Source organism: Mandrillus leucophaeus, unplaced genomic scaffold, assembly GCF_000951045.1.
Source record: "Mandrillus leucophaeus isolate KB7577 unplaced genomic scaffold, Mleu.le_1.0 Scaffold268, whole genome shotgun sequence".
Classification (NCBI taxonomy): Eukaryota; Metazoa; Chordata; class Mammalia; order Primates; family Cercopithecidae; genus Mandrillus; species Mandrillus leucophaeus.
The window spans coordinates 1,986,294-2,000,922 of NW_012102787.1; the positions used below are offsets into that span (position 1 = coordinate 1,986,294).

The following is a 14,629-nucleotide window of genomic DNA, read 5'->3' on the forward strand; positions in this document are numbered from 1 at the left end:
AAAAAAAAAAAAAAAAAAAAAAATCTGCAGAATGTCAGACCTTCAAGGACCTTAGAAACCCCCCAACTTTAAAGAAGAAAAAAGCAAGGCTCAAAAAGGTACACAAACTTGTGCCATAGTCACATAACATACACGCAAAACCCCACAGACCCCACGTTTCTACTCTGGTGCTCTCCTCTCGCCATCAGAAAACGAAAGAAAGTTATATTGATGGACATAAAACTCAGGTTGAACCAAGTAAAAATGTTTTTGTACGTCACAAACAGTTGAATGTCAGCCATTTCCTGTGGTTCAAATTAACATTTTCTTGCTTAATTCTTACAGCATGCCAGTAAAGTTAGTATTATTCCCCCCATTTTATAGGAAACTGAGACACAGAAAGATCAAAGTTGTCACTGCCCAAGGTTAACGGCTAGTTTGTGGCTCCCCTGGGATTCACACTGAAGTCTGACTGATGCCAAGTCTGCACTCCTTCCAATACCGTAAGCTGCCTCATCAAATAAATCTAACCTCAAACAAGCAGTGGTGGCTCTTGGGATTGCGGTGATAGCATTGAGAAGACCTCGTGAGTCTTGACTAACCTCTGTTGAAGGCCTGGTCTCTGCTCCACTCCCCAGGCGAGAGGGCGGGAGGTGAAGCGAGGTAGAGATGTTCCATCCACAGTTTCACATTCTGAAATGCATTGCAGGCTGTCCCCTTGACAAACACTCGTTTTTGTTTGTTTTGTTTCTGTTTTTAAGCACTGAGACATTTAATTGGCTATGGGGATTTCACTCTAAAGGCATTAACAAGAGTCTAAAATGTTGGCATTAGGGTCAAATAGATATCTACAAGTTAGAAATCTACGTTTCTAACAAGTTAGAAACGTAGATTATCTACGTTCTATAAGAAATGGGAATAATACAATCTGAGAATTCTAATAAAGAAAATAGGTGGACAAAATTCAGAGCTTTAAATTAAAAATAAATAAATAAATAAATAAATAAATAAAGTAACCTGGCATCTTCAAGTAAGAAGGCATATGGTATTCCCAGGCATAGGAATTCAGACATATGTACAAGGGGAGAAAAGGGATGATCTAGGCTGAGATTTTTTATTGAACTCCACAACTTGGACTATAGGCTGAGATCTTATCTAAGAAGCAGTTAGACAAACATATTCTTGATGTGTTCTTTTTACTCTGTGGCAAGGCAGTAGCAGGCCAGGGCTGTCTGTGTGTTAGGGGCCCAAGTTGGTGGGAACAGAAGTCAGTAATGGTGGCAAGACAGCTTGATCAAATACCCTGAGACTGGACAGAAGCTGACAGGTTAAAGCTGGGTTGGCACCCCCACCCCAGACAGCCCTCGCGGCCCTTTGGCTGCAGGCAACAGCTCAGATCTCCCTCAGATGTGCAGGCCTGAGAGGTCAAGGAGTGTTCACACTCTATCGGTCAGGGATCTCCAGAGGAAGAGAACCAATAGGCTGTCCACATCCACATCCTTATGCCTTTCTCTGTCTGGATCACACATTTGTGGGGACTGCCAAGTGTGAGATCTGCAGGGCAGACAAGCAGGCTGGAAGTTCTGGCAGAAGCTGGCGTGTTGCTGTCTTGAGTAGGAAGGCAGTCTGGAAGCAAATTCCTTCTTCTTCGAGAAACCTTAGTCTTTTCTCTGAAGGCCCGCAGCTGACTGGATGGGGGCTCCCCACATGATGGAGGGTAATCTGCTTTACTTAAAGTCCGCTGATCTAACTGTTAATCACCTCTTTTAAAAATATCGTCACAGTAACATTTAGACTGATGTTTGACCAGAACCAGTACCATGGTCTAAGCAAGTTGACCCATAAAATTAACCCTCACACATTTTAGAGAACATGATTTGAAAAGCAGAGTAGTGGTTACCAAAAACCCACTTAGGAAGGAATCAAAGGAAATGAACTATTTAATATTTACAGCCAAGGAAAAATACAAAATGCTCAACTCATTATGTGGAAGAATGCACAGCCCCTATAACAATTCAAGAAATGTAATATAAATAACATGATGAGTGCATGCTCATTAAATTAATGAAAGTTAAACACACACACCCCCCCCAGTGCTAGTGGGTCTGTGTGGAACCCAGACCCCTATTGGTGCAGCTCTGGCAGGGGACCTACCTTTCTAGCATCGCCTTCAGCCAACAGGACTAGAGCAGTGAAGCGCCTCTCACATCTCAGGGAGCCTGCTGCCTTCTGGAATGAACTTGAAAGGTTTCGAAGCCATCTCATTGCCTAAACCCTTACTTCACAGCTGAGGAAACAGACCCGGAGAGAAGCAACTTGCCATCTCCCACCAGTAAGCAAAACGGGTTCAAGGCAGTGTGCTGGCTTCCTGACTGCCTGCTGTCCTCCTATTGTACCAGGTCACGGCCTCAGAGAGCTGTGCAAAAGAGCTCCATTTTTAAAATTAGAAATCACAACTTTGGTTGAACATTGGAATCACATGAGATTTGAAAACTATCGATGACTGGGTCCCACTCTTAGAGGTTCTGATTTAATTGGTCTGCTCTGTGGCCTGGGATTTTTAAGCTCCTCAGGTGATTCCAATGTGTAATCAGGGCTGAGCCTTAGATGGTTGGGTGCTACATGTCCACTATTCTGGTAGCAAATAATTCTTTTCTCTCTTCCCGATTTGAAGACCACTCTCTTTGATGGAGAATAGCAAAGTAAAATTGGATTCTGTTAGCAGAATCTCAGCCTTATTGTAATTGTTTATTAACATTGCCTCATCTCTGCCAGGCGCGGTGGCTCACACTTGTAATCCCAGCATTTGGGAGAATGAGGCGGGCAGATCACTTGAGCTCGGGGGTTCAAGACCAGCCTGGGCAACATGGCAAAACCCCGACTCCGCAAAAAATACAAAACTTAGCTTGGCGTGGTGGCAAATGCCTGTAATCCCAGTTACTCAGGAGGCTGAGGTGAGAGGATAGCTTGAGCTCAGGAGGTCAAGGCTGCAGTGAGCTGAGCTTGTGCCACTGCATGGTAGCCTGGGCAACAGAGTGAGACCCTGTCTTCAAAAAAAAAAAAAAAACCAAAATGAAATCTTGCTTCATCTTCTCCAAGTGGTATACTTCCTTGTACTGACTCTCCTAGCTCATGATGCAACTGGAAAGAATTCTGCTTGTCTTTACCATGTCTCTTGAGTCTCATTTAGACTCTGGCCTCCCTTGACTCATTTTTATGGGTCCCTTCAATTCTGTGGAATACACCCTTGAGTTTGTGCTTCTCTTTCCATATTTTGTACCTGTCTTTGTAAAGTCAATTCTGCACACTGCTAAGGGTTTACAGAGATGTGTAACATAGAGGCCAGGCATGGTGGCTCACAACTATAATCCCAGCACTGTGTGAGTTTGAGGCAGGAGGATCCCTTGAACCTAGGATGTGGAGACCAGCTTGGGCAACATAGTGAGACCCCTTCACTACAATTTTTTTTTTTTTTTTTTAATTAGCTGGGCATGATGTCACACACCTGTGGTCCCAGCTACTTGGGAGGCTAAGGCAGGAGAATTGCTTTAACCTAGGAGGTTGAGGCTGCAGTGAGCTATAATTGCACCACTGTACTCCAGCCTTGGACAACAGAGAGAGATCTTGTTTCAAAAGAAAAGAAAAAAAATAGAGTCTCTCATCTATTGATCCCACGGTGAAATGAGTGGGATGGTCAGAAGGCCTATCACCACAACAGCACAGTGTGCACATTCTGATGAAAGCATGTAAAGGAGAGAAGCACTGAATTCAGTGGGAAGGAGAAAAACTCAAGAATGCTTTCAGGAGGAGGTGGTATTTTATCTGGGAATGCATGGAGCTGTCTGGATAACAAAGGGTGTGAAGACTAATGGGAAGGGCATTCCAGAGAGTTGGGACATCGGGAGCAAAGCATAGAGATGTAATTGACAACAGCAAGAAGTTGGGGGCAGAGTGGGAGCTGAGAGTGGGAAAGTGAGTAGGAGCCTTATTGTGGGCCTTGTATGCCCAACTTCCACGGATTTTACTTTGAGGATGAAGGGTTTTAAGAGGGGAAGTGACATAATTGTGATTTTCATTCCATGGTATTCGTGGGATGGTTGGATCAGAGAAGGATAAGACCAGAGGCAGGAAAGCCTGCTGCCTCCCATATGCTAAGTAATGACACCTAAGGCAGCAGGGTGGGGATGGAGGGGGCAAGACAGCAGGGGCAGGGTGGGGGACGTTGAGAAGGAGGTCAGCCGGGACTGGCCGCCTGACTGCTGTGGGCAAGGCCCCAGTTGGCCTTTCATGGCCTTTATGCACATCAGAAAAATGGACCCCTATGAGCAGATACATATCTAAGAAGTGGAGCTAGAACTGGATGTACCCTGGTGTTCTCAGTGGCCCTGGAGGAGGATTGAGAGATGGGCGGGGATTGGGGGGATGTGCGGGGTGGGGGTGTGCCAAGGACAACATCTGGGTGTTTTGCACTACATACAAGGACTTCTTTTCTTGGCTGTTACAAATGCTGAGACAGGAAGATCATTTTCATTAGCCGTTTTCTGCTTCTTTATAAAAATTAAGTTCTCTATCTTGTCAGATGAAATAGTCAGCAAGGTGAAGTGTAACTTATCAGATGCCCGGCCATTAGCTGAATGAGCCTTCCAGCAGAGCTCCCTCATCACAAACCCCCATCCCTGCTCCAGCTCACCCCTGAGAAAGTTCTGACACCTCTTGGGAAAACATCCACGCACAGACTAAGAACTAGAACAAGCAGACATCAAGAAGTCTCATAGGTTGGAATTTGTCATTTCATCCAAAATAAAAATGGGTGTTCAACAAATGTACACCGTATGTTCAGTTCAAAAAGCTGTCTCGAATGTCATCCTGTATCATCTTAACTTGGTACATGCCTATCCTTTCTTCATAACCTCCTGGGGTTCATTCAATAAATATTTATCATGCACCTACTTTGTGCAAGGTCCATGTTAACTTGTATATGAGGAGACGATAAGCTCAGACCTTCCACATCTAAGCTGGTTTCCTGGCAGTGGGAGGCAAATCTTCCAACGTGATGCTATGACCAGTCCTGCTTCCAACCCTGGAGCCAGAACCCCTGGCTCTGACTTCTGGCTCCTTCACTTTTATGAGTTATTAAAAGTCTTTGTGTCTCAGTTTCCTGCATATAAAATGGGCATAATGACGAGGCCTACCTCCTAGGGTTGTTTTGAGGAATAACCTGAGTTAACACATGTAACAGGAGTTAGCATATAACTCACACATAGGAAGTGCTCAAGCAGTGTCAGATTTTCCTATTACTTGTTTTGTGTAATACATCATTTCAATATTAATAATCGTACCCTCAGATGGCGAAAAGATGCCAATCACGCAAAAAATATTCCATGATATATTATAATTTGAGTTTAAAAGAAAGTTTCAAACTGTAATTCTCCAAGAATTATAAGAAATAAAGATGCAGAATGGCAGAGGTTACTTGTGAGTTTATATTCATCTTCTCCTTTATGATTAACCTATTTTCTAAATTTTTTTACACGGGCATGTAAACAGGAAAAAAGTTATTTAATAATATTAAACAATAATGAAAAAGACCATAACTATATCCTATTCATCCGTCTTCTCTTGGCTAGAATCCAGGCTTCATGAAGGCAAAGGCAGTGGCATCTCAGAATTTGACAAAACTCCTTTCGTCAGTGTCTGGTTCCATTTCAGGCCGGCCCAAAGCCAAAGTAAGAGCTGGGCCAAGCTTTTTTCCATTCCAACCTCCTCTTTCATTCCCTCCTGTCTCCCTTCTTAAGTGCCCATCTAAGGGGCTGATTCCTTCCTTCATTCAACTAATAGGTATTGAGGGTCCACCGGGGTCCAGCACCGTACAAGGGACTGAATGCGAAGAGAACTCTGTCCCCGGTGTCCTTCGGCCTCATGCTGCCCATCAACTGTGATGGCCCATTGCCCGGAGTGCATGCCACTCCCCGGTCTTAACTCTGCCCACGCCTGCAGAGCGCACACCTGTCTCTGCTCCATTTTCTACAGATGACATAATCCCTGTGTATCTGTCCTGATGTGTCCCTGTGCATCAGTTGAGTCCTGGCAGAAAACAGCATTGCCTTCAAAAGGGCTTAACTCATGATAATTAAATAAAAGAACAATTCAAAGAGATGTGGGCAGAGTTCAGGGATCCAGTCAGGCGTGTTGATGCCCCCAAGGACTAGGAATAGCAGGAAGCCAGGACTACCCCTTGACTAGAAGGGGAAATATTATTATTGGAGTTTATTGAAGATACTGTGATTATCTGCAATCACAGAGTAACACAGGCATTGCTAGTCCCTGGCATCAAAGCCAGGAGAGAATGAGGAATAAATACCCTGACCTCTTTCTTCCTCCTCCTCCTCTCTCATCTTCTGTCAGTGCCCATTTGGCTGAAATCACGAGCCACAGAACGAGGATGCTCAAGTGATGCAGTTCACTTAGCAAATGTGTTACTCTCCATAATGATGGTTTTATGGTGGATCAAAGTAAAATGTATACATCCTTAAGAGCCTTCTAAGAGAATGGCGTCCATTTCAGACCTGGGTAGACCAGTGGGGAAGATTATTTTAGGTCGGACCTCTTCAAATTAGACTTTCTGAGTAATGAATCCTCCAGTTTCTTCTGTAGGTACTTGGAAAATGCTCAAGAAGAGGCTAAATGAATGCATTGAAGCTTCGTAGTTTTTCTCCTTCTTTCACATTTTATTCTGGTTAGATTTGAAGCAAATCTGGAGGGAGAGGGGTGCTTGGTTGATTTGAGTAACTAGACTGTCTCTACAATGCCTTTACTTTTTTGTTCATAGTAGGCCTCAAAGACAAAGACGAGAAGTACATGAAGATGCCCACAAGCAAATCAGGTATGACCATAAGCACATGCACACTGTTTTGCAGATGTTTCTTCCCTGAACCTCAACCACAGTGATTTTCAGCAGAGCCCCTCCCCGACCCCTCACCAAGGATCAGAAAGTGGAGGATGGGGGACCAGAGGAAGGGGAGCCTGAAAGGAGACGGCAGCAGGGGGTGGGGGGCTGGCTCCTGGATCAAGCTGGTGAGAGAGGATGTCCGTGGCAATGGGAGCTGGTGTTCCTTCCCTTGACAAACCCGGCTTCCTCTCTTATATCTGTAAGCAGCTCGCTGGTTCCAATTCTTTCCCTGGGCCACCTCCTTTGCTGCCAGCACGGTAATTCCTCACTTTAGAAGGACACTTCCTGGTGGGTTCAGAAATGGCAATGGCTCCTCCCATTTGTGTACCACTTTCTAGTTTGAGAAGTACTTCCAGGTTGGGTGTGGTGTCTCACACCTGTAATCCCAGCACTTTGGGAGGTCTAGGTGGGAGGATTGCCTGCAGGCCAGGGCTTTGAGGCCAGCCTGGGCAACATAGTGGGACCCCTGTCTCTACAGAAAATTTTAAAATTAACTGGACTCAGTTGCATGTACCTGTAGTCCCAGCTACTTGGGAGATTGAGATGGGAGGATCACTTGAGTCCAGGATCACTCGAGCCCTGGAGTTTGAGGCTGAAGTGAGCTCATGATAGGTCACTGCACTCCAGCTTGGGTGACAGAGCAAGACCCTGTCTCTAAAAATAAATAAGTAAATAAAAATATAAAATAAAGAGGGAATAACTAGGAATATATATCTGTATATACTCGTATACAAGAAACTCTGCTCAGATAGACAAGAAACCAGTAAGAGAAACACCTGGCCAGGTGCGGCGGTTCATGCCTGTAATTCCAGCACTTTGGGAGGCTGAGGTGGGTGGATCACTGAAGGCCAGGAATTCAAGACTAACCTGTCCAACATGGCAAATCCCCTGTCTCTACTAAAAATATAAAACTTAGCTGCACATGGTGGCAAGCACCTGTAATCCCAGCCACTTGGGAAACTGAGGCATGAGAATCACTTGAACCTGGGAGGTGGAGGTTGCAGTGAGCTGAGATCATACCACTGCACTCCAGCCTGAGTGACACAGTGAGACTCTGTCTCAAAAAAAAAAAAAAAAAAAAGTGAAACACCTGTGGATGAGGGCTGGGGCGGGTGGAGGCAGAAGTGGGAGGCTGAGTCTTCACTACATTTCTTCTTCTAAAAAATTTTCAAATGCAAAAAGTATGTTACCAATAGAGAAAAAGAGAAAATAAATACAAATGACCCCAGGTGCAGTTCAGAAGCAGCAGCAGGAGTAGCCGCCTTCCATGCAGACGGGATGGTCAGCATTTCCCTCCAGGGCAAGGTCCTGCTCCCTCCACAGTGGGCCAACAGAGATCAGGGGACCAGGCTTGGACCATACTCACTTGCTCCCCCCTCCAGCTCAAAACCCCTCAAAAGGCTGAGACACTTTAAGGGAATTTGGGCTATTAATAACAAGACTAGAACCAGCGATTTTCAGTGTTGGTTACACATTAAAATCATCTGGGAAAGTTTAAAAAGACCAGTTTTCAGGCCCTATTTCCAGACAGTCCAAATCAGCATCTCTGAGGTGGGGCCTGGGCATCAGTATTTCTAAAGCTCCACAGTCACGGTCAAAGTCAATGTCTTGGACCTTCTGGGTCAGTTCATTTATCCAGAAAGATGGAGAAAGGAAGAGGGGATAGCTTAAAAGAAGAAATAGCATACCCCATCACACCTATCAAGATCAAGTCAGAATGCGAGTTACTTTTTATTTGTCTTGGTTGGAATATATGATCTCACTGGTTTCTTCCCCCTTGGCAGCCCAATTCTGAGACGAAGCCCTGACATCACCAAATCGCCTCTGACAAAGTCGGAACAGCTTCTGAGGATAGATGACCATGATTTCAGCATGAGGCCTGGCTTCGGAGGTATGGGATGTGTGCTCTCGGGGTGCGCTCTTTCTTCTGGTCCTCAGTCTGTGGGCAGGAAATCAGCCAAGGTACAGCACAGCTTTGCTCTCCCCTGACCCAGTCTGCCTCGGTTGTGCTTGGTGGACAAGACATCGAGCCCACAGTACGTTCTGAGCATCTGCCTTGCCCTGCCCTGGGTTCTGCTGAACAGAGTCTGAGGAGGCATCTGCTGCTGGGTGGCTGCTGCCCCTCTAGGATGGCTCACAACGAGGGAGGCCAGCAGCTGGCTGTAGGAAGGGCAGGGGAACACAGGGCAGCTGCAGCCCAATACAGCCTCCTAAAAATACCTGGAAATAACAACCTTGGACTAAATTTGTTGTCATCTGGGAGCTGGCAGATAGAGTTCAGGGTACATATCTTAGGGCAGAATGTGATCTGCTCATTTTAATTAAATGAAAATAGCTTGAGAGAATAATGATTTAGTGCAGAAGAATAGCAAAGCCCTATGAAGCTTAGCCTGCAGCTGCTGGGTTTCAGCCTTCTTAATGTCAAGAAGTTTTCATCCTTATGGGTTTATTTTCCTGGAAAAAAAATATTTTAGAAATCTTTCTCAGCCGGGCATGGTGGAACACACCTGAAATCCTAACACTTTGGGATTTCATCTGCCCTGGCTGAGGCGGGCAGATTGCCTGAACTCAGGAGTTCGAGACCAGCCTGGGCAACATGGTAAAACCATGTCTCTACTGAAAATACAGAGCTGTGGTGGCATGCACCTGTAGTCCCAGCTATTCAAGAGGCTGAGGCAGGAGAATCGCTTGACCCCAGGAGGCGGAGGTTGCAGTGAACTGAGATCACACCACTGCACTCCAGCCTGGGCAACAGAATGAGACTCTGTCTCCAAAAAAAAGAAATAATTATCTTGCCATTTATTTCTTCCGGTCACTTTTATCCAAAGAATAAATAGGCTGTAGAAGAGAGTCTCTATCCAGTCCATAATCCACCATTGTTGAATCCAAACCCACCTTTTTAATACTCTATAATGATTCAGTGTGCTCCATGCCTGCCCTTCATCCTGAGAGCAAGGAAGAAAGGGGGCAGGAATTGATTCCCTTCATTATCTTCCTTACTCTTTATCAATATTGAGTCCGTAAGGCCCAGAAATAACAAAAAATCCAATGTTTTAAGGCCACTTCATCACGTTGCAAAGATGCAGATCTGTGGGTTTGGCTAATGACCTGAATATGACTTTGGTTCTGAGTGCCTGTTACCAAACAATGCCTTTCTCATGGCCAGACAAGAGACATTGGCTTCCAGAGTGAAAGAGGTGCAAAACTAGAAGGCAAATATAGGGAATAATGTGGGTGACCTCATGCTAAGAAGTCAGTTACTCTTAGATCAGACCCAGCCTTTGACCTAGGTCTTCATCATACCTTCACATGAGCATATATAACCAAGAAAGGATGCTTTCAAACTTTTGTTGGAATATTTCAGAAAGCCAGCCTATGGTTCCATGCTTTTGTCTCTGGTTTGACTTCAGGTTGGCATGACCAAACCTCCAAATCTGACATGACGTTGAGGTTCCAGGGGAAATGCTTCTTTTGCCTATTTCCTCCATAGTAAAATTTCAAGTAAAAACAGTGAATGCTCTTATCATGCTCTGTCCCCAGGCCCTGCCATTCCTGTTGGTGTGGATGTGCAGGTGGAGAGTTTGGATAGCATCTCAGAGGTTGACATGGTAAGTGTTTCTCTGACCAGGGCCGTGGCAGGGGGATTCACAAAGCCTGTCCAGGGCCAGGAGCTCCACGCACCTGAATTCACTTAGTCTCACAACTGACCTGGGCGGTGGGAATCCCCACACTCCTTTTACAGATGGCTCAAGAAGATTTGCCCAAAGCCACCCAATTGGTATGAAACAGAGCCAGATAACAAACTTGGCTTTTCCCACTCCAGTGGTAAGGCTCTTGCCACTGGGATGCATTTTCTGGACAAATGTTCTCAAATGTGAGCAGCAGGGCCCAAGTTTGCAGCTGCCAAGTAGTTAAACACATCTTATTCCTGTGGATTCTGTACCTGGCTGTGGAAATGCAAAAGAAGCAAAAGAGTGTCCTTTTCTCCCCACTTTTTGGTGGGTTCAGATAAAAAGTGCAACATTCTCTAACTCCTTGACTTACAGGACGTTTTAGGGACCTAGCTTAGTTTGGGTCCCCCAAGAAGCAGACCTGAGACAAGCAGTCACAAGCATAAGTATAAGCAGTTTATTTGGGAGGTGATCCTGGGAAACACCAGAACAAAGTGGGGAAGAGAGGAGTAAAAGGAAGCCAAGACGGCTGTGCTATCAAACCAGTTACTTTGGAACTGGTGTAGAACTCAGTTATAGAACCACAGAACTCAGTGCCACTGGAGTACTCTGGGAGTCAGCGAAGAACACACTTCAGGGTTATCCCAACTCAGGGGTGCAGGAGCTGGGGTATTTATCCACTGCTTTCTCTCTGGTTGAGTGCTGTTTGCAGGCATTAACTTTCTGGCACTTGTGGCTTGAGTCACACATGGTGGCAGTAGCAGCCCCTCAAGTGTAGAGCGAATGCCAGTGGCTTGAGGCAGGGCCAGGCACGCTCACACTGTCTGCTCCAGGCTTCTCACTGAGTTCCCCGCCATTGCAGCATTCTTTTCCTCCTACTGCAGCAAACTCCGGGGACTAGAAGCAAGACCTCCCTTGGCTCGGTTTCATTCCCCAGCTAAGTGAGGCTCCACAGGGGCTACAGAATCCACACTTCAGTGGGTTTGTGTGTGTCTGGGGTTCCCTCTCTGCCCCTCTGCCCCAGGACTTTACGATGACACTCTACCTGAGGCACTACTGGAAGGACGAGAGGCTGTCTTTTCCAAGCACCAACAACCTCAGCATGACATTTGATGGCAGGCTGGTCAAGAAGATCTGGGTCCCTGACATGTTTTTCGTGCACTCCAAACGCTCCTTCATCCATGACACCACCACAGACAACGTCATGTTGCGGGTCCAGCCCGACGGGAAAGTGCTCTACAGTCTCAGGTAGGAAGAAAAGCAGATTGTTCATATTAACCAAGAAAAGCACTGGTTTCACAACAGCAGTTTGGGTTTTTGGCTCTGAATGTCTACTTTCTAACTTTTCAGTAGCTGCCAGCTTCTCAACATCAAGGAAAACTAACTTTATATGTGACTAGAAATTTTAAAGAATTAGTCTTGAAAATACATTTGGGGCAATTTCTCAAGCTGATACTATTCTATATGTTATCTTTCAATAATAAACAAGTTTTTTTCTCTAGTAGGAGTCAGAGAAATAGATAGTGTGTTCTCAAGGACTTACCTCCTACAATCTCTCTGATTCCCGTTTTTCAGGAACATTTTAGAACTTTTGTTTAAAAAAAGTTCTTTTGCTTCATCTGGCCACCACAGGCATGTTTTCTGTCCTTTCTCTCCACAGTGTCCTACTTGAGAAACTATGGGGACCCCCGGCTACTTTATGACTTGACGTGCCATTCCGAACATCACGTTTTAAATATAATAAATAAAATCTTCTTACCAGTTCAGACACTTTAAAAACATTTAATTGCTCATTAAACGCTGGCCTGAGGAAGCTTTCCTTAAACCCAGCTCCACAGTGTGGTTTTCAGGCTACACAGGAGCTTTAGAAACTCATGGTACTCTAGGCATGTGGAGATGAGCAGCAGGCCTTCACAGAGAAGGGATGTGGTCACTTGCTGTGGTCTGCTCCTATTTTGCTGTGTGGACGGTACATTCCAGTTTCACGGACTTTGCTTTGGCCTCCATGTTGATGAATGGTAAAGATGAATCCACACATCAGTGTATAAGTAGAAGGTTCATGGATAGTTGCACAGTAGACCTATAGATCTATAGAGTCAGAGATTGCAATGTTGAAGCTGACTTTCTGTCCCCATTCCCCAAAGGAATATTTATGATGATCCCTCCGTACTCATTCTGGCCTGGAACCTAAGTAATTAGGTACCTGACACGGAGTGGGGATTATGGGGTTTTCATCTTTGAGGTTTAAAATGCTTCCTCCCATAAGAAGTACTCAGGCGGATGCAGGATGTGCAACCCCTTCCCCAAGCCATGTTGAGCTGGTTCTCCCTGAAGTCCTCATTTCTGAAGCAGGTTTTCTTTCTTTTTCATTCTTTTCTTCTTTTATTTACAGAGTTTTGCTCTGTTACCCAGGCTGGAGTGCGGTGGCATGATCATGGCTTACTGCAGCCTCAACCTCTCAGGCCCAAGCAATAATCTGACCTCAGTCTCCCAAGTGGCCGGGACCAAAGGCATGTGCCACTATGCCCAGATAATTTTTTAAAAAGTTATTTTTGTAAAGACAGAATGTCCCTATATTGGCTCAGGCTAGTCTTGAACTCGTGAGCTCAAGCTGTCCTCCCACATTGGCCTCCCAAAGTGCTGGGATTACAGGTGACAGCCACCACACCTGGCACACTGAGACAGGTTTTCAAGGCATCTTAAGGTTCAGAAACTACCAACACAACAACACAACTCAATGGCATCACCAGGGCTACAGAGTACTAGACCATAACATATGTGACCATTGGTATGCCAGTAAATGTTTAACAATTGGTTACCTGGGGGGAAAGTATGCATATCTATGTGTATATAAGTTTATTATAAACATCACTGACATAAAGGATGTATAATGCTCTTTATTATAAATTCTATGTATTTATAACTTAAGCATGATTTCCTAGTTCTTGGAAAAACCACTGTAAGTTTTTTATAATTCTATCATCAACAAATGAATATAGATCTGATGAATGTTGGTTGATATTTTCTTTTCCATTAATAAGACAAAAGTGAAACAGTGAAGAACTATATAGGAACTTTACTCATTCATCAAAGAAAAAGCAAGTTCTTTGCTGAATTGGATGATAGCTTTCAAATATTGAAATATGTCCTCAATATTTTGTACTACTCGCAATGTAATGGTAATAGGCATAACAGCCTTTTAGGCCTAATCTGCCTTAAGTCTAGACAATCAGCAAAACAATAAATCAAGCCCTGATTTATAGTGTTTGCTGATTTCTGTAGTGTAAATACTCCCATCCTGGCTGATTTCAGGCTCCCAACCTGATGTCACTAAATGCAGAATTAGGAAGAAATTCATGGCAGCACACCATTATGCAGTATTTCTACCATACAGATGCAGTAAGTGTAAATGGCTTCAAGAATATAGATAATAATAAAATGTAGTTAAATAATTAGGAAGTGATGAGTATTTTTTACTGTTATTTTTACAAGATAAGTCTGGTAATAGTGAATTCTCTCAGCTTTTGTTTGTCTGGAAAAAGACTATCTCTCCTTTACATGCAAAGGATAATTTTGCTGGATATAATATTCTTGGATGACAGTGTTTTTTCTTTGAGCACTTTGAAAATGTTCTTCTACTTCCTTCTGGTCGGCATAATTTCCACTGGGAAGTCTGTTGTCAGACAAATGGGAGCTCTTTTTTTTTTTTTTTTTGGAGATGGAGTCTCACTCTGTCCCCTGGGCTGGAGTGCAGTGGTGCAATCTCGTCTCACTGCAACCTCCACCTCTCAGGTTCAAGTTATTCTCCTGCCTCAGCCTGTCAAGTAGCTGGGACTACAGGTGCATACCACCACCCCTAGCTAATTTTTTTGTATTTTAGTAGAGACGAGGTTTTAAGACCAGGCTGGTCTTAAACTCCTGAGCTCAGGCAACCTGCCCTCCTCAGCCTCCCAAAGTGCTAGGATTACAAGCATGAGCCACTGTGCCCGGCCCAAATTGGAGCTTTTTTTTTTTTTTTTTTTTTTTTTTT

The 14,629-nt window shown here is 44.6% G+C and overlaps 1 protein-coding gene across 6 annotated transcripts in view; it reads left to right on the forward strand.

Moving 5' to 3' along the window:
- GABRR1 (gamma-aminobutyric acid (GABA) A receptor, rho 1) overlaps positions 1-14,629 on the forward strand; it is a 52,031-nt gene that overhangs the window by 19,959 nt on the left and 17,443 nt on the right. For 2 of the 6 annotated variants that reach the window (XM_011984439.1, XM_011984438.1), the window contains exons 2-6: positions 5,607-5,705; positions 6,809-6,862; positions 8,713-8,819; positions 10,469-10,536; positions 11,624-11,847. In XM_011984439.1, coding sequence (XP_011839829.1) covers positions 8,801-8,819; positions 10,469-10,536; positions 11,624-11,847 — 311 coding nt within the window. In that variant the 5' untranslated portion in view covers positions 5,607-5,705; positions 6,809-6,862; positions 8,713-8,800. The remainder of the gene's footprint in view (positions 1-5,606; positions 5,706-6,808; positions 6,863-8,712; positions 8,820-10,468; positions 10,537-11,623; positions 11,848-14,629) is intronic. The other 4 variants (XM_011984436.1, XM_011984434.1, XM_011984435.1 and 1 more) reach the window with 3 other exon arrangements.